Raw genomic sequence first — 27,806 nt, 5'->3', positions numbered from 1 at the left:
CCGATTGTGAGGTGAAGGACTTTGTTTTGTTTTACCACTATTTCATGAATGTGAACTTGATGTTTTTTTTCCACAACCTTATAAATTGCATATGTATATGGAGAAATAGTGTATGTATATGGTCTTACGCTATAGACATGTGAGCAGACACTAAATGCAGCCTACATTCTAATACATCAGGCACGGAACCACCACGGTGGCAGACAAACATTGCAAAGAATATTTCTAAGACAAAAAGTACACGCCTACTCTGGAATTAACATGAGTACACGCCTACTCTGGAATTAACATGAGTACACGCCTACTCGGGAATTTCCATGGAAAACTGCAAATGTGACAGGTGCTTAATATGCGCTGATCTCTCATCAGATCTGAAATCAGCAGCCAATCTCGCCGGGGAACAAAGTAAATGAAATCATTTATAATGTATGCGCCCCACAGTGATATCTATAATGGATACAGACGCATGCTATGCCAAAAGATGATGATGATGACCACAAGATCAGAGTTTGAAAAACATTAACGTCACCACCACCGTGATGAGAGAAGTTCTCTCTGCTGTCGATCTGTCTGCTAGGCTGCTAGGAAGGACTACTGCAGGCCAGCTCAGCTCTCCATGCTAGACTGATAAGTCTAAAAGGGTTTCCTTCCACAGCGCAGGAGAGGGGCTACTGCCTACCCTGCAGACGAGAGAGGGAGAGGGAGAGAGGGAGAGAGAGAGAGAGAGAGCTAATGATAGACATTAGACAGAGGAGAAGAGAGGGAGAGAGAGAGACAGGGAAAGTGAGTGAGAGAGACTGGGTGTGCATGTGACAGAGACAGAGGGAAAAGAGAGAGATAAGAGTGAGCGATAGAGACAGAGAGAGACAGAGAGAGGGAGAGGGAGAGAGAGAGGGAGGGGGGGGGAAGGGTTAGAGAGCTAAAGATAACAGGGAAAGAGAGAAAGGGAGACAGAAAGGGTGAGAGAGAGAGTGAGAGAGGGAGGGGGAGGGGAAGAGAGCTAATGATAACAAGGGAAGAGAGAGAAAGGGTGAGAAAGAGAGTGAGAGAGAGGGAGGGGAGGGGAAGAGAGCTAAAGATAGACAGAGAGAAAGAGATAAACACAGGGAGAGGCACAAGGCATGGAAAGGGGAGGGGGAGGAGCCAGAGAGCTTGCTAGCGCTATCAGAGAGAGAGAGGGAGTGAGTGAGTGAGTGAGTGAGTGAGTGAGTGAGTGAGGGAGGGAGGGAGGGAGGGAGGGAGGGAGGGAGGGAGGGAGGGAGGGAGGGAGGGAGTAGAGGTGGGGGGTTGATAATCAGAGAAGGGTGAGTGAGAGAGAGAAAGAGAGGGGAGGGCAGGGAAGCTAGAGATAATCAGGCAGCACACATGATTGAGACACACACACACACACACACACACACACTATCTGGCTCAGATCTCGTTTTGTCTGAGTGGGAGACAAAGTCAGTGAGTGAGACACAAAAAGGAGAGATTCAGAGAAACGGAGGGAGGGAGGGAGTGAGAGAGTGAGAGTGAGAGAGAGAGAAAGAGAGGGAGGGAGAGACAGAGAGAGAGATAGACTGCACGTCTCCCTCAGTGTGCCTAGGGGGGCAATTTACAATTAATCACACTGCTTCATTACCGTGCTTGGTGTTATTATTGGGATAAAGAGGGTCATCTTCTCAAAGCTACCTGTGGTCATTATTCATTAGCTGCTAATTTAAGGGGAAGAAATCCCATCTTGAGACTCCTGGAATGAGCTAGCTTCATCACCCATCCCTCCACCCAAGGCTTCTCTCTCTCACACACACTCCCTCCCTCTCATTTCCAATCTATCCCTCACTCTAGTATTCCATTTTCTCTCTCTCTCTCTCGCTCTCTCTCTCTCTCTCCCCTCCCTATTTTTCACTCATCCTTCCTCTCCCTCATATTTCTTCTCTCTCTCTTTCTCTCTCTCTGTTGGAGGGGAATAATGTAATCACCATGCATTATTTATGTGAAGAACATGTGTGGCTCTGTGTTTTGTGTGGTCTTGCCATTGTGTGTACGTGTGTGTGGGCCAGGCATTCAAATAGCTGTGGTTTGCAGGCACAGGTGTATGCCTGTATAATTTCATCACTTTGCATGCAAATTCTTAGGGAGAGACCAAGAAAGAGGAGAGAGTAGGTAGAGGAAGGAGCGAGTGAAACGGTGTGTGTGTGTGTGTGTGTGTGTGTGTGTGTGTGTGTGTGTGTGTGTGTGTGTGTGTGTGTGTGTGTGTGTGTGTGTGTGTGTGTGTGTGTGTGTGCGCAGTGATGGAGCCGGGGGTGTGTGTGTGTGTGTGTGTGTGTGTGTGTGTGTGTGTGTGTGCGCGTGTGTGTATGCGTGTGTGTGATGGAGCCGGGGGTGTGTGTGTGTGTGTGTGTGTGTGTGTGTGTGTGCGTGTGTGTGTGTGTGTGCGTGTGTGTGTAGCCGGGGGTGGTGTGTTTGTACATGCAGCCGGAGGCAAATTAATCACAAGATGGCCCCGTACTCCATTAAAATGCAAATGCTGAAGAATGTAGACATTTCCATAGATTTGCACTCGACTTCCTTTTGCACGAGGACAAGGTGCATTTGGCAGTGTTATGCATTCCTTATGAAATATACAAACTCTTATCAACCAGTTAAAAGCTTGATGCAGAAATGTGGGCCTAATTGCACTAGTTTTCAATTCAGAGGAGAGAGATTCTTTGAAAACTTGAGACCATTTAGCCTTTTACCAGGAATGGAACAGAAATGACAGACTTCCAACACCATGGTTCAACTCACTAGCAAAGATGCAAGCCTCCTCTCTGCATCCGGGGCATGTCCTCCCAGGAAGATTTTTTATATTTTTTAAATATCAGCGTTAAAACGTGGATTTACAGTGGATTTTACCCTGAGGAGGGTCCAGGGACCCGTCACGGAGTAGGATATGGGACAGGATATAGGAAAGGATATGGGACAGGATATGGGGCAGGATATAGGACAGGATATGGGACAGGATATGGGACAGGATATGGGACAGGATATAGGACAGGATATAGGACAGGATATGGGACAGGATATGGGACAGGATATAGGAAAGGATATGGGACAGGATATGGGACAGGATATAGGACAGGATATGAGACAGGATATGGGACAGGATATGAGACAGGATATGGGACAGGATATAGGGCAGCACTGGCATTTTTATTTTCCCGCTGCATATTTTCAGGTGCTGGTGTCTCTTTTGCTCCTGCTGTTGGTCTCACTTACTGAAACCTGTAGCACACTAATAGCTAGACTCACAATTCAGTCAGACTGAATTGGTTTAGTTTTAGTCTATTTTTAGTGACTAAATATCATTAACATTTTAGTTGACTAAATCTAAAGTTTAACAGGTTTAGTTAAAGTGTAATGCATTATTTAAGCGTTTCTCTATCATTTCCAAAACCATACACCTTAGGCTGGAAACATTAGGCTCAGGGACAAAGCTATTGAATTATCTTTCTCTGATTTGTTGTATAGACTCTAGAGCAGGTTTGTTGTATAGACTCTAGAGCAGGTTTGTTGTATAGACTCTAGAGCAGGTTTGTTGTATAGACTCTAGAGCAGGTTTGTTGTATAGACTCTAGAGCAGGTTTGTTGTATAGACTCTAGAGCAGGTTTGTTGTATAGACTCTAGAGCAGGTTTGTTGTATAGACTCTAGAGCAGGTTTGTTGTATAGACTCTAGAGCAGGTTTGTTGTATAGACTCTAGAGCAGGTTTGTTGTATAGACTCTAGAGCAGGGGTCCAGTAGATCGCAGAGGCAATGCTGGTAGATCTCCAGACATTAAAAAAAGCTATTAAATAAAATGGCGACTTGGCAATGAGGTTGGTGTGCAGAGGCAAGTCCCGTCTCCAGCCTCGTCCAGATGAACAGCATTCGCCTCCTGCTACTGTACTTTGTAGATTACAAGTGTGACAGTTGTGTCCTGCAGTTTAGCTGGCTAGCCCAGTATTTTGTTCATGGGGCTGATTTCATTAGGTTTAGGCTTGTAGTATATGGGCTGTGGTAATAACGCAACGCAAATACTTTAATGTTCAGGTAGGCGTTGCAACATCCATAAACTCTTGATAATTAACCAACTCGGTTTTTACTCGGTTTTATTGTGTACCGTGATAAACTAGAGGGCTGATAGTAGCAAAATAAATCAAAAACTCTATCTTTTTGAGCTGGTCATTTTTAAAGTAACACAGTAAAAGTGTGGGTACCCCTGCTCTAGAGTCTAGTATCGAGTTATACCTTACAGCTTTTATTTTCCTCTGTATCATAGCTGAAGTTTACAGTCTTTAGAAATAGATGAAAATTAGATGTCACTCACTCACACTCACTCTCACTCTCTCTCTCTCTCTCTCTCTCTCTCTCTCTCTCACACACACACCATTTCGAGAGTTTTTGATTGATTTTGGTAGGCTACTATCAGCCCTATAATTTATCGTGGTACAAAATGGATGGATGTCGCTCCGCTGTCTTTGTACGACCTTGTTAACATTGCCCTGCCATGTTTAGCTGAACGGCCCACTCGCTAGCGTCATCAGGCTGGTAGACTAGCAGGTAGCCTAGTCTAGCTGGCCACAAGTGCTACTGTAGCAAGAGCTGATATAACTAGCACAGCTAGACATATGAATGAACAGCACCAAGCACAGAAGCCTTTCTTTTGACAACTCAGTGGTTTCAGTGGTTTTTATTTCATTCCCTGTGACTCTGTTTTCACAGACCCAGACCCCATTTTTTTTTAAATCACCGGATATACATGAATCACACTGAACTATTTCGGAATCAAAGCGGCGAATTTCGCCAAAAGGTGACGAGTTTGCACCCCTGAACAAACACACCACAACATGAGTCATCTAGAATTTGAAAAGCTTTAAAGTTCAAAGCTGTCGTTTGTTATCCCAGGCAGAGGCTAGGACTCATTCAGCCTAATCTGAGACACCACCCACAATCAATTACAGATGCACATAGACACACCCTACAAACACACACACACACATGACAAACACACACACACCCAACCAGCCTACACACACACACACACACACACACACGCACACACACACACACACACACCCAGCCTACACACACACACACACACCCAACCAGCCTACAAACACACACACACACCCAACCAGCCTACACACTAGGGCTGGGACGACGCGTCGACGTAATCGACTACGTCAATACGTCGACTTGCGTAATGTGCGTCGATGCGTCGCAAATAAACAACATGGCTGCGACCAGTGGAAACATGGAGGTCCCCGGAGTAGAGCCGGCAGAGCCGGCAGCTAAAAAACCTCGCCCACGATCGTCCAAAGTGTGGGAGTACTTCAGACAAAAACCGAACAATGTGGTGCTCTGTAAACTGTGCAAAATTGAAATGGCTTATCACAGCAGTACATCTGCAATGAACGAGCACTTGAAGCGAAAGCATCCCGGAGCTCTTTGTGAAGACAGCCGCAAGATAGCACCGTAAGTCACCGTTGTATTTCTGTTCACTTTTCCGGCCGTGTATGAGTGAAAAATGGATAGCTACTAGCTAATGTTACACAAGCAATGTAGCTCACCACAGTTTGTATGTCTTCTGGTGTTAGTAACGTTAGCTATGTAGCTGGCTAGCTACGGTAGCCTATTGTCATTGTGGTGCTCACACGTAAATGGCTACGTTAGCATCAATTTAGCTAATCATAACATAGCAGCGAGAGTAACGTTAGCAAGCCATGTAGCTACTAGCTAGCTATGTGTTGTGGTGATGGACAGACTTCTAAATGGCCATGTTGGCATTCAAGTTGGCTAAACATAGCAGTGAGGTGGAAATTAAGGGGCCTACACATGATAAGAAATTTGTGCTTTGCACGAGGTAGGGCGCAGAGCATTTTGTTTACAAGCACATGTTGCTAGGCAACAGGGAAGCTACCGGAGCTTTTGAAGAACGGTGTGCTAAAATCTCCGAAAACAGAGGTTATTTGGATAAACTGACCACATATTGGGAATCTACATGGTTACTTTCTCGCCTGAGAAAACATTAAAAAAAGTCTTATTTTTAAATATGCCACTATTAGCATTAGCTATTTAATTAACTAATGTGCTTAATATTTTCAGGAGGCAAAGCAGTGTGGAGGACTTTTTCCACAAATTGACATTTATTTTGGGAAAATTAAGTGATATATTAATCGAACAGTAAAAAAATAATTGTTAGAATAATCGTTAAATTAGTCGTTAGATTAATCGACAAATCGAAAAAATAATCGCTAGATTAATCGTTAGAAAAATAGTCGTTAGGGACAGCCCTACTACACACACACACACACACACCCACCCAACCAGCCTACACACACACACACCCAGCCAGCCTACACACACACACACACCCAGCCAGCCTACACACACACCCAACCAAACTACAAACACCACACACACCCAACCAGCCTACAAACACCACACACACCCAACCAGCCTACAAACACCACACACACCCAACCAGCCTACACACACACACACACACCCAACCAGCCTACACACACACACACTCCCTTCCCCGCTGCCCCCTCACCTAGACTGGTGGGTTTGATGAGCTCGCCCAGCATGTCGTAGAAGGGCAGCCTCTGCAGTTTGACGTCAGGGTGGAGCGGGTGGAGCGCGCCCGCCGCCTGGAGGTGCCCCCCACCCGCCAGCCCGCCGCCCAGCTCGTGTTTCCCGGGCCCCAGCAGCGACAGCGGCAGCAGGGCGGCCGGAGAGGCGGCTCCGCCCCCGTGCCCCGCGTGGCCCTCGTACGCCAGCTGGGTGAGTCCGGCAGGCAGGGCGACGCCCCCCCCGGCCACCCCCCCTCCGGAGGCCGGGTGGTGCGGCCCGGGTAGGGCCATCTCGGCGGGGGACAGCATCTTGGCGGGGAAGCGGCGGCGGTACAGCTCCTTGATCTTCATGAGCACCGCGGGGCTGCAGCCGGCCTTCAGCAGATGCAGCGCTTTGCTCAGCAGCTCGTGTTTGCGCCCGTGCTTGTTGCGCCCGGCGTATCCCAGCAGCACTTGCAGCTCCGACACACGTAGGCTCATCACCATCTGCTATGAGAGGAGAGGAGGGATGGAGGGAGAGAGAGGAGAGGAGGGATGGAGGGAGAGAGAGGAGAGGGATGGAGGGAGAGAGAGAGAGGAGGGATGGAGGGAGAGAGAGAGAGGAGTGGAGGGATGGAGGGAGAGAGAGATGAGGGAGAGAGGAGAGGAGGGATGGATGGAGAGAGAGAGGAGAGGAGGGATGGAGGGAGAGAGAGAGGAGGGATGGAGGGAGAGAGAGAGGAGGGATGGAGGGAGGGAGAGGAGGGATGGAGGGAGACAGAGGAGGGGTGGAGGGAGAGAGGAGAGGAGGGATGGATGGAGAGAGAGAGGAGAGGAGGGATGGAGGGAGACAGAGAGGAGTGGAGGGATGGAGGGAGAGAGAGAGGAGGGATGGAGGGAGAGAGAGGAGAGGAGGGATGGAGGGAGACAGAGGAGAGGAGGGATGGAGGGAGACAGAGAGGAGTGGAGGGATGGAGGGAGAGAGAGGAGGGATGGAGGGAGAGAGGAGAGGAGGGATGGATAGAGGGAGAGAGGAGAGGAGGGATGGAGGGAGACAGAGAGGAGTGGAGGGATGGAGGGAGAGAGGGGAGAGGAGGGATGGAGGGAGAGAGAGAGGAGGGATGGAGGGAGGGAGAGAGAGAGGAGGGATGGAGGGAGAGAGAGAGGAGGGATGGAGGGAGAGAGGAGGGATGGAGGGAGAGAGAAAGGAGGGATGGAGGGAGAGAGAGGAGGGATGGAGGGAGACAGAGAGCGGTAGAAGGTTAACCAGAACGGTCTCATCTGCACCTGATGATCCTTTCAACACTTCAATCCTATCAGCTGTTTCTACCCTGCCTCCAGAACCAGCCAATCAGCCTCCAGAATCAACCAATCAGCCTCCAGAACCAGCCAATCAGTCTCCAGAACCAGCCAATCAGCCTCCAGAACCAGCCAATCAGCCTCTACAATAACATCTTTGCTCTATAAAGTGGCCAATCAGTACATTCGGCCTCAGCGTTGCAGGATTCTCTTTTCTTGCAGGAAAAGACAGGTGTTTGATCAAGTGAAGATCTCATTGAGAGAATAAGCTATGTTTTCTAGAATAAATACATGACAAAAAACTGCACGGGTACTGTAGGCCTACATCTTTATTTTCCAAGGTAATTGTTGCGCATACAACATGACATGAAATTAAGACATAGGCTACTTTCTCATAAAACAGGGGGTAGTTGTAACATATTTATAATATTATTAGGTGACATTGGCTGCAACCTGCCCTCCAGGACCTGCACACCTCCAGAGCCCTGAAGCGCGGGACCTGGACCTCCCGAGTCCCAGTATTGGAAATGTAGTTATGATCTGGTTACAAGAAAAGGGGACAAATTATAAAAGCGATTAGTAATAGCATCATTATTTTGCATATACAAAACAGCATAAATTACAACAATGGGCTATTTACTATGCTATGCTAGATAGATAAATCAGATAAAACTAAAGTTTGTCCACTAAACATTTAGGGGAAAAGAAAATTTGCTTTAGACTATAACGTTCTACTTACAACTGAACTAGGGCATCGTTGCTCAATGAGCGAAAGCATAATAGCTGTTGACATTCAATGTAAAGTGAGCCATCAAAACAGCAGGCTGTCAATGATGTTGCTGGCCGTCGCTAGGCAGTGGAGCCATAGCATAGCTAACGTTAGATTGTGCTAGCTAGCACACTGGTTTGAGCGGGCGATGTGTCCACACCACCTCTAACGTTAGACACTTTTTTTTTTATTTCTTTACATTAATGGTATCAAACTAGGTATTTAGAGATATCAGTTATCAAATCATTTTCATGGTATAAAGTACTCAGTCAGCTAGCTAGCTATCGGTTACTGGCTATGGTTGGCATAACGTTAATTCTATAACGTTACCCTTGTGTCTTGAGCTTACCAATTTTATTATCATAACAGTCATTATTTTTAAAAGTTGGTAGCTTTTATCTAGGCTAGCTATTGGTAATTGGCATAATGTTAATGAATCAGGCTCTTTGTGAAAGCTGTAACCAGGCTGTGTACTTACCGATGGGTGAATCAGTTAGCAATGGCGCAAAATTCAAGTTCAAGTCTTTTTTCTTTTGTGGGCGTGGATGGGGGAGTGCTCCCAGAGACGCGTCATGTGTTGGTACAGTAGGTCAAACAAAACGAGCTGAAAATGTGACTGGAAAAAAAAAACGTCTAGTTCTCCAAAACTAAAGAAAACACTCATTTGATAGTTCGATGGTGTTCACACAGTGCCCCAATGTACCAATATCATACAAAACACCAGAAAGTAAGGTTTTGGACTGAACTATCCCTTTACGAGAATATTAAGAGTTATTATTAACACATAAAAACATATTACTATTACATATTACTACTAGATTTCCTACAGAAAATGTGTGTGAATGCTGAGCAGCTGAAACAAAATTGCAAAAGCGTTGAAAATGCATAGTAAATGGGCAAAATGTGAACTAGCCTAAACTTGAATGCAACGCCATTTAGTCCACAGCACATAGCCTAGCTACAGTTAGCCTAGCTACAGTTAGCCTAGCTACAGTTAGCCTACATAGTTGCTAACATAAGACAGACTAAACTGTGATTACATTACTTATGTAGCTAGCTACAGCAACAGAAAATATTTTCATTTAATCATCTCTCACTCACAGTCAGAAAATGTCCGCTAGCCGCGATGCTAATTCTCACTATGTTAAACTCCATTGACTTCTGCTAACAAATGTTACTGATCTAAAAGCCCACTATTTTTTGTCTCTTTGGGTCTTTCAGGAGGGGCGGGGGTTCCTGTTGGGGGGGGTGGGCGGAAGTAGGGGAAACACTGAACACTATGCACACAAACACTGAACACTATGCACACGAACAGACACACACTCTGACAAACATAAACATACAACACACACACACAGACAGCAGGCTGCCCGCGTACAGGGAGGTACACAACCAGAGGGTAGGAAGCCTGTTAGCTCTGGTGTGCTAGCTCTGGTGTTTGCTCTGGTGTGCTAGCTCTGGTGTGCTAGCTCTGGTGTGCTAGCTCTGGTTTGCTAGCTCTGGTGTGAGGGAAATACAAGGAATATTACACTATTCTAGGAAAGATCTCCTGTTGAATGCACATCATGTAACTGCGTCCAGTCGGAACAGAGACACTCTGCACATGCCCAGTCCAGAGGGGTAAACACAGAGCTGCCTGTTTACCTTGGCCACACAAACACACACAAAGCCACACACTCACACAAACGCACACACAACCACACACTCACATAAACACACACTCACACAAACACACACACAACCACACAATCACACAAACACACACAACCACACACTCACATAAACACACACACAACCACACACTCACACAAACACACACACACAGCGGTTGTTGATTAACATGCTCTGGAGTGGAGGAAGTAGGCTACAGTGTACATACACGTGTACAAGCATGAGCTCACATAGCCACACAATAATGCGCACGCGCACACACACACACACACACACACACACACACACACACACACACACACACACACACACACACACACAAATAGGAACACAACTGACAATTACTCACTGAGTCACAAACACACAAAACACATGAGAGACAGGTCTTCAAACCGAAAACTCAAACACAAAGGCAACCAATGCAAAAACGTGTGGCAACCAGGCCTAGGCTGCTCACACAGACTCAGACTGGCACACGGACACCAGTTCCCCTGCTGGCAAGATACTGTATGAATAGCTCCATGTAATATGCATGTGGCATGAGGGTGGCATGACAGAGTATGACAGTAGCTGGACAACAGAACAGAACACACACACACACATTCAATGAGCAGGCAAACAAAGAAAAACACACACACAATGTACACAATCACACAAACATACAAACCATACACACACACACCATCACCTCCCACTTTACCGCTGTGTGTAACATTCCTCTGGCCTGAAAAAAGCCAGGGAGTCAAAACAAACAGGGGAGAAGAGAGAACAGTGGGCGAGCGAGAACAGTGGAGCAGGAGGAGAGACGCACAGGATGGCACACAGCTCTCTCCCTCTCTCTCTCATTCCCTCCTCACCGTCCGTCTGTCCCTCTCTCTCTCTCTCATTCTCTCCTCACCATCCGTCTGTCCCTCTCTCTCTCTCTCTCCCTCTCTCTCTCATTCTCTCCTCACCATCCGTCTGTCCCTCTCTCTCTCTCTCTCCCTCATTCTCTCCTCACCATCCGTCTGTCCCTCTCTCTCTCATTCCCTCCTCACCGTAAGTCTGTCCCTCTCTCTCTCTCTCTTTCCCTCTCTCCTCACCGTCCGTCTGTCCCTCTCTCTCTCTCTTTCCCTCTCTCCTCACCGTCTGTCTGTCCCTCTCTCTTCCTCTCTCTCTCATTCCCTCCTCACCGTCCGTCTGTCCCTCTCTCTCTCTCCCTCATTCTCTCCTCACCATCCGTCTGTCCCTCTCTCTCTTCCTCTCTCTCTCATTCCCTCCTCACCGTCCGTCTGTCCCTCTCTCTCTCTCTTTCCCTCTCTCCTCACCGTCCGTCTGTCCCTCTCTCTCTCTCTCTCTCTTTCCCTCTCTCCTCACCGTCTGTCTGTCCCTCTCTCTTCCTCTCTCTCTCATTCCCTCCTCACCGTCCGTCTGTCCCTCTCTCTCTCTCTCCCTCATTCTCTCCTCACCATCCGTGTGTCCCTCTCTCTCTCTTTCCCTCTCTCCTCACCGTCCGTCTGTCCCTCTCCCTTTCCCTCTCTCCGTCCCTCTCTCTCTCTTCCTCTCTCTCTCTTCCTCTCTCTCTTTCCCTCTCTCTCTCTCTCCTCAACGTCCGTCTGTCCCTCTCATTGGTCGCGGGGGCCGGGTGGTGTGCGCCTGCCTCCCCGTCACACATCCCATCCACCGGGCAGGACCAATCACAACGCACATCCCATCCACCGGGCAGGACCAATCACAACACACATCCCATCCACCGGGCAGGACCAATCACAACACACATCCCATCCACCGGGAAGGACCAATCACAACACACATCCCATCCACCGGGCAGGACCAATCACAACACACATCCCATCCACCGGGCAGCACCAATCACAACACACATCCCATCCACCAGGCAGGACCAATCACAACACACATCCCATCCACCGGGCAGCACCATTTACAACACACATCCCATCCACCGGGCACGACCAATCACAACACACATCCCATCCACCGGGCACGACCAATCACAACACACATCCCAGCCACCAGACAGGACCAATCACAACACACATCCCATCCACCGGGAAGGACCAATCACAACACACATCACATCCACCGGGCAGGACCAATCACTACACACATCCCATCCACCGGGCAGCACCATTTACAACACACATCCCATCCACCGGGCACGACCAATCACAACACACATCCCATCCACCGGGCACGACCAATCACAACACACATCCCAGCCACCAGACTGGACCAATCACAACACACATCCCATCCACCGGGAAGGACCAATCACAACACACATCACATCCACCGGGCAGGACCAATCACTACACACATCCCATCCACCGGGCAGCACCAATCACAACACACATCCCATCCACCGGGCAGGACCAATCACAACACACATCCCATCCACCGGGCAGGACCAATCACAACACACATCCCATCCACCGGGCACGACCAATCACAACACACATCCCATCCACCGGGCACGACCAATCACAACACACATCCCATCCACCGGGCAGGACCAATCACAACACACATCCCATCCACCGGGCAGGACCAATCACAACACACATCCCATCCACCGGGAAGGACCAATCACAACACACATCCCATCCACCGGGCAGGACCAATCACAACACACGCCTTAGTGAGGTCGCCCGACACGACATGGCCTCACACGATTACCAGGGCACGACTAGGCCCACACCACCCCATGTTGGAAGAGATTATTTCTGTAGAAAGACACACATCCTCTCTCTCTCTCACTGCCACACACACACATACACACACAAACACAAACACACACACACACTGTGTGATGTCTGGGTTTTTAATCTGGCAAAAGTAGGGTCCAGACTTTAGACCTAATGAAGCATCGAAGCAAGCATGTTTTTTTTGACATTTTGACACCCTGCTCTCAATCACAAGACCTCTCTACTGAGGAGAAACAGGAGAGAAGGGTAGAAGACAAAGTGTAAGAGAGAGAGAGAGGGAGGGAGGGAGAGAGAGAGAGTGTGAGGGAGAGAGAGAGAAACAGAGAGAATGTGATAAAGACAGGGAGACAGACAAGACAAGAGAGGGAGAGATGTTTAAGAACACCATATCCATTACTTTTGTCATGTGTGTTCAGCACAGATCTTACACCAAGTGCTCCAGGCCAGAGTCTTTCATCTGTGCTGGGCTAGTAGAGTCTGATGAGCCTAGTTAAGCACAGAGAAGATTCAGGAGAGCCACAAATCCAAAATGATACTACTGATGGCCTTTCTAATACTTGGTTTGAGCTAGCCATCTCCAGTAGTGCATGTGTGTGTATGTGTGCCTGTCAAAGGTCACGTTCGCCAAGAGTGTGACCCCTGACACACACAACCTATTAATTCTAGTCAACTGCGACCTAATGACCAAGATTGTTAAGGCCTACTACAATTCCAAACCTGTGAGGTATTTCATTTAATTTATCTCCAGCTCATTTCGATTAGGCTAGTAGATTTATCGACTTATAGATTTATAAGTGTCCTACAAAGCAAGAAAGAATATAAAATAACAATGCTCTTTAAAAACAATGAAACACTACCTCTCTCACTCTCTCTCACGTGTGGATGTTTTCATCTGGACCGAGGGGGAGTAAAGAGGCATAGAGCCTGTTTTGGTAGCGAATATTAACTCCCCACTCCTAGCAAGTGTGGGAGGGAGGGAGGGAGGGAGGGAGGGAGGGAGGGAGGAGGGGGGGGGGGGGGACAGAGAGAAGGGGGGGAGGGGAGAGAGAGATCGAGCAGCTGAGCCTCCAAAACAAATGAAATTCTCCACAGCTCCAGAGAACAGGGACAGAGGGGGAGGGGAGCGAGCGAGAAAGAGAGAGAGAGGTGGGGGGGTGAGTGAGTGAGTGAGTGAGTGAGTGAGTGAGTGAGTGAGTGAGTGAGTGAGTGAGTGAGTGAGTGAGTGAGTGAGTGAGTGAGTGAGTGAGTGAGTGAGTGAGTGAGTGAGTGAGTGAGTGAGTGAGTGTGTATGTGTGTGTGTGAGAGAGAGAGAGAGAGAGAGAGTGAGTGTATGTGTGTGTGTGTGTGTGTGTAAGAGAGAGAGTGAGTGAGAGAGAGTGAGAGAGAGAGAGGTGGGGGGTGAGTGTGTGTGTGTGAGAGAGAGAGAGAGAGAGAGAGATAGAGAGAGTGCGCGAGAGAGAGTGAGTGAGGAGTGAGAGATGGGGGGGAGAGTGAGAGATGGGGGAGAGAGAGTGAGAGATGGGGGAGAGAGAGAGTGAGAGATGGGGGAGAGAGAGAGTGAGAGAGAGAGAGTGAGAGAGAGAGAGATGGGGGGAGAGAGGGGGACATAGTGAGGAGCACTAGCCAGAGGAAGGGAGGGGGACCAGTGAGATGTGAGAACGCCTAGTAAACTGAGCTCTGCTAGAACCTTCCAGAACGCTCTGCTAGAACCTTCTCATGAACTCTTCCAGAACGCTCTGCTAGAACCTTCTCATGAACTCTTCCAGAACGCTCTGCTAGAACCTTCTCATTAACTCTTCCAGAACGCTCTGCTAGAACCTTCTCATGAACTCTTCCTGAACGCTCTGCTAGAACCTTCTCATGAACTCTTCCTGAACGCTCTGCTAGAACCTTCTCATGAACTCTTCCTGAACGCTCTGCTAGAACCTTCTCATGAACTCTTCCTGAACGCTCTTCTAGAACCTTCTCATGAACTCTTCCAGAACGCTCTTCTAGAACATTCTCATGAACTACCTTTGTTTTGGGTTTTTCTACATTCACAGATGGTTTGGTGGATACAACAAGCCTCTTAAGTTTCAAGTCTCAAGTTTGGAGCGGAGTTAAAAAGCAGCGGAGATATAACTGCCAGAACGCCGCTCCAAGGTTATAAATACGCAGCCGCCAACAATAAAACAGAGAGATGGTGTTTAAAACTTGTCTTTGTTGATAAAATTGCACAAAATTATTGTATGCACTTTCCCCAAACATCTGTGCTTTTCCATGTTTATGTCTGATATGTTTTTATGTCTCGATTCCGCAGTTCCGTCTGTGTTTTCTGCATCAGTGAGAGAGAGAGACTGGGAGGGAGAGAGGGATTGAAAGAGAGAGAAAAGGAGAAACAGCAGAGAGCAGGAGAGAGAGAAAGAGAGGAGGGGGTGATATGTGTCCCACTCATGATACCACATTGCCTGTCAGAAATTTAGCTAGATGCTATTATAACACCCGTGCATGAGCAGAAAATAACAAAATCTACTTCCGTTAATCATGTTCTCACAGTGAGACGCATACACTCACCCACACACCTCACACACACTCACCCACACACCTCACACACTCTCACCCACACACACTCACCCACACACCTCACACTCACCCACACACTCGCCCACACACCCACCCACACACCTCTCTTCTCACTGAGGCCTTGTCCACATTTGTCGATTTTTGAAACAGGGATTTTTCCTCCTTCATTCTTAAAAAAGAAATCTCTGTCCAGATGAAAACGCAGAAGCACGCTGCCTAGGCTGTCCCTGGCTCCTTCTGTTCCATGGCACCATGGTAACAAGACTGTAACACACATTCACATTCACTTTCGGACTTCTGCTCCACTCCAAAGCTGTTTCTTTGTCCTTTCTTGGCCAGGAGAAAACACAAGAGGAACAGCATTTTGGTGACTCAGAGCTGCAGTTGTGTGGTTGAGTCCACACGGTTCTCATTACGGCATTTTATGTAAACAGAAGGTAACAGCGACATAAAAACAAGCCCAAAACTCGGGTTTTCCTGTCCCCACGACAACACTGAAAGTGGCGCTCCTAAAGTTAACCATGGAGTTTACACATGTATGTGCTGCGACTAAATAGTTCTATGCTAAATATTTAAGCCTTTCCAGATGAACTAGAATCTTACTTTATGGCGAATTATATGTCAGAACGCCAACTAACACCTAGGTGAGTTTCTTGTCTTTGAAATCAAGAGTTTAACATGTTTTTGAATAATTTTTCAAGATGCCCATCCACATCCATTGTATGACCAAAATGGTGGTAGAGCAATTATCAACTTTCTCGCAAATGCTAGCTTTGTCAACGTTTTGATCTGAACCATTGTATATAATCATAAGTAACCTTAAGGCTAAACATAAATTTTCCCTTTACTACTCCTTTAAGAGCAAAATGGCTGACTTCCTGTTGGATGTTGGGTATAGCTCCAAGAGACATTTTAGTGTGTCTCGATGAACTACATATGCCCACCGAATTTTGTTCGACTACATCAAACTGAAAGGTGGGGATTGCCATTTTACATTTTCCAGGGGGCGCTCTTGAGCCATTTTGCCACACCCATTTCCGTCACTAATGAAATATCAAAATTTTCACCAGGACTGACGTATCTGCAAAGTTTCATGCGTTTTCATCGATGTTTAGGCCGCCAAAAAGGCATTTGTTTGGGGAGAAGAAGAAGGTAGAAGAAGAAGGTAGGAGAATAAGAATAATCCTTACAATTTCAATAGGGCCTCGCACCGCCAGTGCTCGGGCCCCAATAATAAAAACACTTTTGGTACAGACTCCAACAAATGTCACATCATGATTAAGAGTTTTTACTGTAAAAATGAAAATTGTGATGCAAAAATGATAATTCGTAGTAATCATGAATCATGTCAGAATCATAATACCTGTCACAATAATCGCAATATGATTTTTTGGGGGTGTTTTCAGCATATCGTGCAGCCCTAACTCACACTCTAAATGAACACACACTTGCTAGTGGTCGACCGTGCTGCAGCTCACCAACAGAGAAGGGGAAATGAAAGGATAGAGGCAGCGATATTTTATTTATTTTTTATTTGACCTTTATTTAACTAGAAAGGGAGGTCTTGGAGCTTTGAAGGTGGGGGCTGGAGGTGGGGGCTGGAGTTGGGGGTGGGAGATGGAGGTGGGGGCTGGAGGTGGGGGCTGGAGTTGGGGGTGGGGGATGGAGGTAGGGGCTGGGGGTGGTGGCTGGGTAGCTCAGCTGAGCAGAGCAGCTCTTTCATCTGTCTGGAGAAATACTGGGCTACATGACTGCTGTGTGGCTGCTGGCAATAAACTTCAATTTCATTATCGAGGCAGAGAGGACTCAGCAGCCACCAGCCACGCACACACACGCACGCGCACACACGCACACACGCACACACGCACACACACACACACACACTCTGCCACATGCGTAATCACAAATATGGAGGAAGCACAAAGGGAGCACATGCACTCACACAAAGACACACATTCACTCATTCACATTCACTCATTCACACAATTATGACACACAGAGCCTTTAGCTCACACACAAAACGTGCACGCATGCCACAGAATGTGCACGTACACACACACAAAGGGCACGCATGCAAAACAGGGTTCATGTATTCACACACACAAAGCAAACACCAAGCAGTGACACACACACACACAATTTTATTCAGTCACACACACAAGACACGTGTGGTATGCAAAGCCAGGCATACAGGCGAGGGTGTCTCCTAGCCACACACATCAACTCTTGCAGCACATTATGAAAAATTCACACAGCGAGAGATTGAAGAAGCGGCAGGCTAGTCGAAGCTCACGGTAAAGAAGGGAGGTGAGATTTCAGAGATACAATCTCCCTCCTGCCTGCTAGAGGGATGATGGAAAGAAGCAGAAATATTCTCCCTTAAAGGGCCACACTCTGGAGGAGGTGGGTAGAATGGGCCAACATTTTGGCCACCCCTTTCCTCAGGATGAAAACTAACCCAAGGGCACCAGGCTTAGAAATATCTCCTCCCTATGTTGATGGCCGACATAAGAACTGGGCCTGACTGCAGTGCTGATGGTACAAGTTCCCAGATTAAGATGTGGTGTTGCCACAGCCCCAGACCAGCAGGTTCTCTCAGGGGTTTTGTCTGAACTTTTGGTGGTGGTTTTGAACCTCTCTATCTGTGTAATCTAGAGCTTTGCAGTGTTCCAAGTTCCAAACCCTGGATCACCCTTCCTCAAACTCTTAATCCTGCTGGCTAACCCCAGAGTTGGAGGGATTAACAAATCCACGCAAATCCCCAAACTCAAAGTCTGCTTCTGACCATTTGGTTTAAATGTAGACGTACTGATGGTGATGCAGGTCCTCATGACTGTCCACAAGATAAAACAATGAAAGTCCTGCCAGGCAGCAGGGTTGTGGAAAATGTATGATTATGAAGTGTGTGTGTGTGTGTGTGTGTGTGTCTGGGAGGGAGGGGGACTGCAGTTTGCGCTCTACCTGCCCATTACATTAAGCCCTGGCTCCCTGCTTCAGAGGGCAGTACTTTGTGTGCCAGCTCCCCCCACCACACCCCCCCCCCTCCACCCCTCCATCCTACGCTCCTCATGCCCCCCGCCTTCCAGCTCCTGTGGCTCAGGCTCAACTCTGAAATACCTCGTCTCATTGTGCTCTCTAGTCAAGGCCGTAATGTCGCATAATGACCACATTATTATGGTCTTAACAGGGACACAGGCCAAGGCGCTCTTGAATTCTTAGTCTGGGGAGTCCAGGCCTCTTCCTTCCCAGATCTCCAGGCCTCTTCCTTCCTTCCCAGATCTCCAGGCCTCTTCCTTCCTTCCCAGATCTACAGACCTCTTCCTTCCTTCCCAGATCTACAGACCTCTTCCTTCCTCCCCAGATCCACAGACCTCTTCCTTCCTTCCAAGATCCACAGACCTCTTCCTTCCTTCCCAGATCCACAGACCTCTTCCTTCCTTCCCAGATCCACAGACCTCTTCCTTCCTTCCCAGATCCACAGATCTCTTCCTTCCTTCCAAGATCCACAGACCTCTTCCTTCCTTCCCAGATCCACAGACCTCTTCCTTCCTTCCAAGATCCACAGACCTCTTCCTTCCTTCCCAGATCTACAGGCCTCTTCCTTCCCAGATCTACAGACCTCTTCCTTCCTTCCCAGATCCACAGACCTCTTCCTTCCCAGATCTACAGGGAAATCATAGAGACCACTCCTTGAGCGAGAACTTCCCGGCCTCTGGGGTTGAGGACGCCATTGAGACAAGACCTATCTGATGGTGTCTGGCAGAATGTGCCACCTTGCCTCAGGCTACAGAAGTCTAGTCCCAGCTTGCCTCAGACTACAGAAGTCTAGTCCAAGCTTGCTCAGACTACAGAAGTCTAGTCCCAGCTTGCTCAGACTACAGAAGTCTAGTCCCAGCTTGCTCAGACTACAGAAGTCTAGTCCCAGCTTGCTCAGACTACAGAAGTCTAGTCCCAGCTTGCCGCTGGCAGATGACCCCTGGGCGGGACGGAGCACAAGTCCAGACATGGACCGTAGCCAGACTCGCCACCATAGCTTTCAATCTGATACCAAAACATTGGAGTCAGATGCTGGTAGCATGCAGAATGCGGGAGTCTTTAGGGTGATGAATTTTAGACATTCTCAGTAGCAAAGAGAGAATCAAGGAGCTTCTCAGCAGCACAGGGGCCGGACAAGGAACCACCTGTTAAATTTGGCCGACCTCTAACCTCTAACCTTGCCTCAGGTCTGGTGAGCAAGAGAAGAACAAACAAGCCCTCAGACAAATAAAAGCTAAGGGAAAGAAGGCATAAGAACCTGATGTTCCATTCAGCCACACGGTTAGAACCAGTCATCCAGCCTTTTCCTCTAAAGTCTTGTTAGGCAACTACAAGAGAAATACTGAAAGATAGAGAGAATAGATAGAGGTGGCTTGAAAATGCAAGCTGGGCCCTAGGAAGGTTGTTGCGTGTGGAGAGCATGCTCCGTAGACCATTAGAGAGGATGCTACATCTCTCTAAGCTCTTTATGACACCCTGGAGATGGATATTGTATCTGCCCTCAAGCCGAATAGTGTAATCAGAAAAAAGAAGAGTCCAGTCCATCACTGTTGCACGCAGTCTTAAAAGCTCATCTCCACTCTGGTCCTCACTCATAGTCAACCATCCTCATGTGATGCTTTGGTTCACTGCTGCTGCACGCTTGAATGCCAGAGGAAGGGCAGGGCAGTGTGGACAGAAACCCATGGCTTGAACTGAATACTCTTCAGAATGATGAATAAAACAGTGTTTACCAAAATGTGCACAGGTCTTTTTCTCTATCCTGAATGTTTCATGTTGCTGCATTCTGATATCCAAGTTCCATCCCCAAATTCTGTTTCAATATGCCTGCCCTGCCTCATGCCTCGCCCCGAACAATTGAGCATTCCTCTTCAGAGCACGCTGGCGGGAAAATATGGTTTTCATTTGTGTTTTATTGTTCAGCCCCATTAGAAAACAAGTCCTGCTTAAATCTAGAGGTTGTGATGAGCTACTGTGGATGGCTGGTTGTTTTCGGTTGTTCATGGCATCGGCTGACTCCAGTTCCAAGTAGGACAGACGTGTGATCACACAGGAAACATCATGCAAACTTCTGCTGCATATTGAAATAGCTGAAACCAGTGCAACCAACATAGCATACTGTAGGCCTGGTGATCATAAAAGCTAGCTACTCTAAGTATGATTTTAAAATTGTTTCTCTTTCCAGGGCACAAAAAGGGGATCTCCCAAGCAGAAGCAGGCATGCTAAAATCAATTCCTACTCATGGTTAGCTTTACTGGAAAAAGTACTGGAATAAAATATATAATTACGCTATAAGGAAATAATTCTTTTTGTATTTCCTGGAGACTGAATTTCCTGGAGTTGTGTTTAGATGCACTTGACACAGTGGTCCCTCAGGTTGCAGGCAGAAATTAATTGTTTGGCTCACCTGCCAACGGACTGATAAAATAATTATATAATTAGGCCTAATTGTAATTACAAGACCTCAAGACCTGGTCAGGGACAGGACTAAAGAGCATGTCCTTCTGCATGTTTTTCGCATTGGATTCTTGGGAAGAAACTCTTGCGAACACAGGGAGAACATGCAAACTCTGCACAGAAAGGCTTGGGAGAATCTATTCCAATGTATAGATCTCCTGTCCCAATTGTGCCAAACATATTTTGTATTCTTGGACAAAATCGCAAAGCATTTGCATTCATATTTCCATCGTAATACAAATGAATGTTGTCTGAAGATGGTTCATTTTATGATATTATCTGGTGAGAGCATCAAGAAAATACCATTTGGGGACATTTTGAAAACCATTTACGGATGGAAGTGACATCCTTTATCCATTATATATTATATCTGCATGCCAAGGACCCATGGAAACGTCTAAAAGGTTGGTAAGTATCTCTCAAGTCTTAGCCTGACCGTTACAGCATTATCAGGACTTGAGGCTTACTGAAACCCTAACCCTAACCCTGTATTTTACTCATACAAGAGAAGGTGAAACTTTAGCTTAATTTAAAACAATGAAAACCTTCAAAATTATCTCAATCCCCAATTCAAATCCCCAGTTAGGCGTAGGCTAACATACTTTCCAGCTGCCTCGGAAACAGCCCACTTTAAGCCTGATTGTAGTTAGCAATACCAGTTCTAACTAAGTTAGCATGACAAGTACCAGTTCTGACCAAGTTAGCAATACCAGTTCTAACTAAGTTAGCATGACAAGTACCAGTTCTGACCAAGTTAGCAATACCAGTTCTAACTAAGTTAGCATGACAAGTACCAGTTCTGACCAAGTTAGCAATGCCAGTTCTAACTAAGTTAGCATGACAAGTACCAGTTCTGACCAAGTTAGCAATGCCAGTTCTAACTAAGTTAGCAATACCAGTTCTAACTTAGTTAGCAATACAAGTACCAGTTCTAACTAAGTTAGCAATACCAGTTCTAACCAAGTTAGCAATACCAGTCCTAACCAAGTTAGCAATACCAGTTCTAACCAAGTTAGCAATACCAGTTCTAACCAAGTGAGCAATACAAGTTCTAGACAGGTTAGCAATACCAGTTCCAGCCAAGTGAGCAATACCAGTTTTAGCCAGATTATCAATACCAGTTGATAACATGGCACTTTGCGGTATGCTGTGCACATTAACACCCTAGCAAAATGTCCACAGAAGTATACTATATGATTTAACACAAATAAGACAGAAACTGCTTTAAACAGTATTACTAGGCCTACAATTCAATTCTAACGTTATTAAAGACACACCCCAATGGGAGTTCCATATCACAGTATAATACAAATACAACTACGTACGTACAACAACAATAAAAAATAAAAAACGATTAAAAAAAGAAAGAAAAACACATACAAAGCAAGTAAATTCCACAATGACCAGACTCTTGTAAGACATGAACACCAGTGGTTCCACATTCTAGAAGAGAACCTGACAGAACTGCATACAGGATTTGTTATAACTGTTATGATACAGTTCGCTGACTCAGATACCCTACACATACATCCATATACACATACATCCATACATGAGATTTACACATACATCTATACGTGAGATTTCGTATTAGAGCAGGTGGGTACACCGACACTAACAAACACATACATCTATACGTGAGATTTCGTATTAGAGCAGGTGGGTACACCGACACTAACAAACACATACATCTATACGTGAGATTTCATATCACAGCAGAGCAGGTGGGTACACCGACACTAACAAACATTTGACTTGCGCTGCAGCTTTTTGGGGCTTTAAGCAGCAGCCTCATACTGTCATTATAAGCCACTGTGAGTCTCCGCAGTTAAAAGCCACTGTGAGTCTCCGGGTTGAACCTGAAGTTCTATCTCACCATTTCCCAACCTGTCTGTGAGGTTGTGTGTGGTTGTGTCAGGCTTCTGAGAAGGTGTGGGGAGTGTTAACTGAGAAGAGAAACTGTGAGAGCTGTAAATAGCTGGTGGAGCTGCTCCGAGGCAGGAGGAAGTCATCTGCTGAGAGCTGAAAGCCCATTTACTGTCCGCAGCCTTTTCTCAGTAAAACATGGTGCTGTAGTATTCTTTCTTCTGCTGTTCCCCAGAGAGTGGATGCCTGAATCAGCAGTGTCATGCCACAGTGAAGAAGAGAGACAGGGGGTTTATCCCCTGAGAATATGTTGGACTCCATAATGCAAGTCTGTGCATTTTTTGTAGGTTTCGAGAGCAAAAAACAAACAAATATCCAATCCAATATAAAATGAGGAATAGAAACAAAGCCTGGGACCACACTATCAAAGGGCTAGGGTAGACCTAGGATCAAAGGTCTAGGGTAGAGCTAGGGTCAAGGAGAGTAGAGCTAGGCTCAAAGGGCTAGAGTAGAGCTAGGGTTAAAGGGCTAGGGTAGAGCTAGGGTCAAAGGGCTAGGGTAGAGCTAGGGTCAAAGGGTAGAGCTAGGGTTAAAGGGCTAGCTAGACAGGCCTTCTGCAACAACGGAGCCTCCCTGGCGTCTCAAGTGGAGACACCCTTTTGTGCCTGCCGCACGGGATCTCCTGCAGCGATGTAGAGATCTTAACATCAGCGAGGCAGGATGGGCGGACTACACCTGGCGTGCGGAGTGGGAGGCGAACACCTCCAGACTCTGATTTCATCCTGGCCGCCGGTCCTTCCTCTACCGGGATGGACTTACCCAGACCGGCGTGGGTGAGGCTTAAACATCTCCGGACCGGCGTCGGACGCTTCCGCTCATCAATGCACAGATGGGGCCTGGTATCCCATGCGGCGTGCGAGTGTGGCGCTGAGGAACAAACCGCAGACCACGTCATCCAGGACTGTCCGATATATCGGACACACAACGGAATGCGTGGCCTGACGGTCATGGATGACGAAACGGTGACATGGCGCCTGGGGTGAGAGGACCACACCAACTAACCAAAACGAAGAAGAAGAAGAAGAAGAAGAAGAAGAAGAAGAAGAAGAAGAAGAAGAAGAAGAAGAAGAAGAAGAAGAAGAAGAAGAAGAAGAAGAAGAAGAAGAAGAAGAAGAAGAAGAAGAAGAAGAAGAAGGTCTGTCTATCTGGCAGATGCCATTGATGTCCTGATCTGAGGCACTAATCAGTTTCTTCAACTCAGAGGGAAGGTGTCTGCTATGGAGGAGACGTCATTACCACGTCAATATCATGTTTCTCATGGTTCTCTTGAGCTCCAGGAATCTGCAATACTGCCATAGCAGATCAGTGTTCCCTCCGTGACTAATCTGATTTTCACATGTAAGTTCTGTCCCTGAAACAAGAGCAATGAAGTGACTAGACTATAGCTTAGCCTGACTCAGAACTAGTTCAAAACACAAATATGCACACCATCCCACCCATAAACCACCAGCAGAAAAAATGTTTGGTCACATTTAAACACACCCCAGGAGAGATGAAAACAGGCATCATCCACTTAGATGACTTCTGACCATACTCAAAAGAGACAGCAGCAGTGATACACTGAAAGAAATAGCTAGGTGTTGAAAGGATGTATTAGGACAGAGGATGGAAGAGAGATGGACCTGTGTCATTTAGGGATTAACCTAGCCACCGGCTCCACAAATAGGCCTAGCCCCACCCCCCACCTGTAGCACTCAAGTGTCCAGGCTGGTGCAGCTGCAGAGAGGGCTGCAGTTTAAAAGGACTCTGTTCATTCCAGGTGGAGTTATATTCAGATAAACAATGAAATTGTTTAAATTGCCAAACCCTAGAGAATGGTCTACTCTAGGCTAATTGGAGCTGACAGGCCTATTTCTGGACTTAGAAGGTTTGCACCACAGTGTATTGAAAAATAGAATTGAGGGTACTTTTGTGGATCAATAAAGCACGGAGTGAGGCTAGCTAGGGGGGGGGGGTAGTACAGGAAAAAGCATGAGGAACTGCTTGAAAGAGGGAGAAGGTCTACCTATTTCAGCTGTGAAAAAAAGTGTGCTCATTAAACCAAACTCCACCAGGACGAGACCGAGTTCTTGCGAATCCTCTGATCATGGATGATCAGGCAGCACATGGTGACCTTTGGGCCACCTCACTCCTACACCAAGATCAACAGAGAGGAACTGACTCAGTAAACCTTACCTCGGGCTACTTTGCATCACACAAAGAGAGAAGCTTCTAATTAATATGGTGCTGGCTGTTGCCTTAGACACTGGCTGTCTGTGATCTCAGTTCTTCTGCTGTGATCTCTTACAAGAACAGCTGATCAGTGGGCATACTTACTCAGAGAAAGCTGCCGAGCTGTGTCTCTGTGTGTGAGTCGTTTTGCTGTGTGTGCAAGAGAGAGAGACAGAGTAACTGAATCAAAACGAGAGGCATGCCACTGACTTCTTTACATGGCACAGACTCAGTGAGAATGCAGGCCTATCTCTCTACAATGAGCCCAAACTCAACCTGCTCCAAGTTTGGCCTCAAGCCAAATGAGAAGAGTCACTAAGAGCCAAAGTTGCGTGAGAGAAAAATACCTCCCACTATATACCAAGCATGCCCCATACCACTATATACCAAGCATGCCCCATACCACTATATACCAAGCATGCCCCATACCACTATATACCAAGCATGCCCCATACCACTATATACCAAGCATGCCCTATACCACTATATACCAAGCATGCCCCATACCACTATATACCAAGCATGCCCTATACCACTATATACCAAGCATGCCCTATACCACTATATACCAAGCATGCCCTATACCACTATATACCAAGCATGCCCTATACCACTATATACCAAGCATGCCCTATACCACTATATACCAAGCATGCCCTATACCACTATATACCAAGCATGCCCCATACCACTATATACCAAGCATGCCCCATACCACTATATACCAAGCATGCCCTATACCACTATATACCAAGCATGCAAAGAACACACGCCGCCACCTGAGGGCTGACAATGGATCTAGTTTCCAAGCAGACAATGGCAGGACACTAGAGAAATGCTTAAAAATACCCCTTGGTTCAATAACCGCTCAATAGGTAGCATAGAATAATGTCAGCTCCTGGGTTTCTATGGAACGTCACACAAATAGTCAGGGTAGACTGGACAATCCACAGGCAACACGGCAACTAAATATAGTGAGCACAGGATAATAATTAGCCACCCATTCATTTAGAGCAAAGCACTGGTAAAAGAGGTGCAGTGTCAGTCTAGCCTGGCTTATAGTTTCTTTCACCATTTTTGGCCTCTAGAACTCTCTGTCTCTTATCTTCATTGTATAAAAAGCCATTTCAGACAGACAAGCGGACTTTGGGGTTACAATAGCCTGACTTTTGTGGCTCCACAAAGCTCAAAGAGGCCCAGTTTTCCAGGGACCAGAGTTCTAGTGGAGGAAGATTCAGACAAAGTTTTGCAGCTGCGAATATAACAAAAAATTGCCAAATATGTTTAAGTTGTTTTGCTGTAGGCAGAGAGTTTAACCCAAACCAACATGTTAGGTAACAGATAACAAGTCAAACTTAATTCTAAATGGCAAGCCTGAAACTTAAAGGATTTTGTCAGAGTAACCAAGCCCATGACAACGGTTTATACTATTTCTTGAGAACAATGCTACTTTTACATGTCACCTTTCATTTCAATGTAGCCTATATAAGTTCTTAAATCGGAACCGCAAATAGAGAAACGAACTAAGTACTATTCATGGCAATGAGCATCTCAGTCCCAGCTGCCTCGAGCCTCTCAGGTCCGAACCTTTGACAGAGCGTCAAAAAAAAGCTCGCGCGCGGGCGCTATCTACTCATACACCAATTCCCATCACTGTCAACAAACTTCTCGTGCACATACAAGTGTATATTGGGATGGAAATAGAAGGAAATAACCTTATAACTATTTATCCTGATCAAAACAAAATATACAGCCTAACGTTTAGCAGAATACCCAGGCAAGAGGCAGCTAATGTTACGGTCTCAATATCAACAATAACATTCTGTCAGGAATTCGCGCTGAAGGATTTATTAAAGTTCTATATCTGTCTTCTCAAGCAATGCGAATTCCAACTGAACTGAAATCTCAGACGTTTTAATTGTGCAGGCGACGACTTGCCATTGGATTAAAATGCATGATAACCGTTCAAATTCATAATGATTTCAAGCTGCGCTTTACCTTCAGTTCCGCACTCTCCGCCATCTTGTAATTCCTAGCGCAAGCGTGCTGAGCTGCTGTAGATTACTTGGTCGCGCGCACAACGCTTTGTGAACGCGCGCGGCCGAGGGTGTGTTCAGGTGGTAAAATTGTTAACCGTTGCTCGAGCGCTAATTCGTGTCAGGTTGACGCCAACCACAATAAGAATAGAGTAAGACAGAGAATAAGTAGAGAAGGTTAGCTAGAGTACAATGGAATAGGCTAGAATAAAATGGGGAAAGATGCACAAGCTGCAAAAGCATCATTCACCATCATATAAATCCCAAGAACACAGGCATCATAAACATGAAAATACAAATAATGTCTAGCAATGTCTAGCCTAGTTAACAAGTTGGAGATTAACTTTGCGTGCACAGTGGTTTTTATAAACAATCAATGGGAAACTTTTTTTTAGATGAGAGTGGGCAGTCCACCTGCCTTTTATAAACTTAGAGCATTTAATTTAGGGAAGAAGACAGATAGGCTACGGGTCAACAGCTCAATACTTCACATTCTCATTCGGGCATTTGCAGCAGCCCTATGTATGTTTGGGAGCACAGTCCAGCCCTGCGAGCAAGTCCCATACGGGTAGATCT

General features: G+C 46.6%; 1 protein-coding gene across 1 annotated transcript in view; it reads right to left on the bottom strand.

Moving 5' to 3' along the window:
- Window positions 1-27,213, bottom strand: part of LOC311308546 (E3 SUMO-protein ligase PIAS1-like) — a gene marked incomplete at its 3' end in the record, with an annotated part of 75,241 nt that extends 48,028 nt beyond the window's left edge. The window contains exons 1-2 of the mRNA XM_084437514.1: window positions 27,193-27,213; window positions 6,560-7,067 (exon numbers count right to left, since the gene is read on the bottom strand). Of these exons, the coding sequence (XP_084293640.1) occupies window positions 6,560-7,064 (505 nt within the window). The 5' untranslated portion in view covers window positions 7,065-7,067; window positions 27,193-27,213. The remainder of the gene's footprint in view (window positions 1-6,559; window positions 7,068-27,192) is intronic.
- Window positions 27,214-27,806: the final 593 nt, after the last annotated feature.

This window comes from Borostomias antarcticus, assembly GCF_949987555.1.
Source record: "Borostomias antarcticus genome assembly, chromosome: 4".
NCBI lineage: Eukaryota > Metazoa > Chordata > Actinopteri > Stomiiformes > Stomiidae > Borostomias > Borostomias antarcticus.
This window is presented reverse-complemented; position numbering and strand designations above follow the sequence as displayed.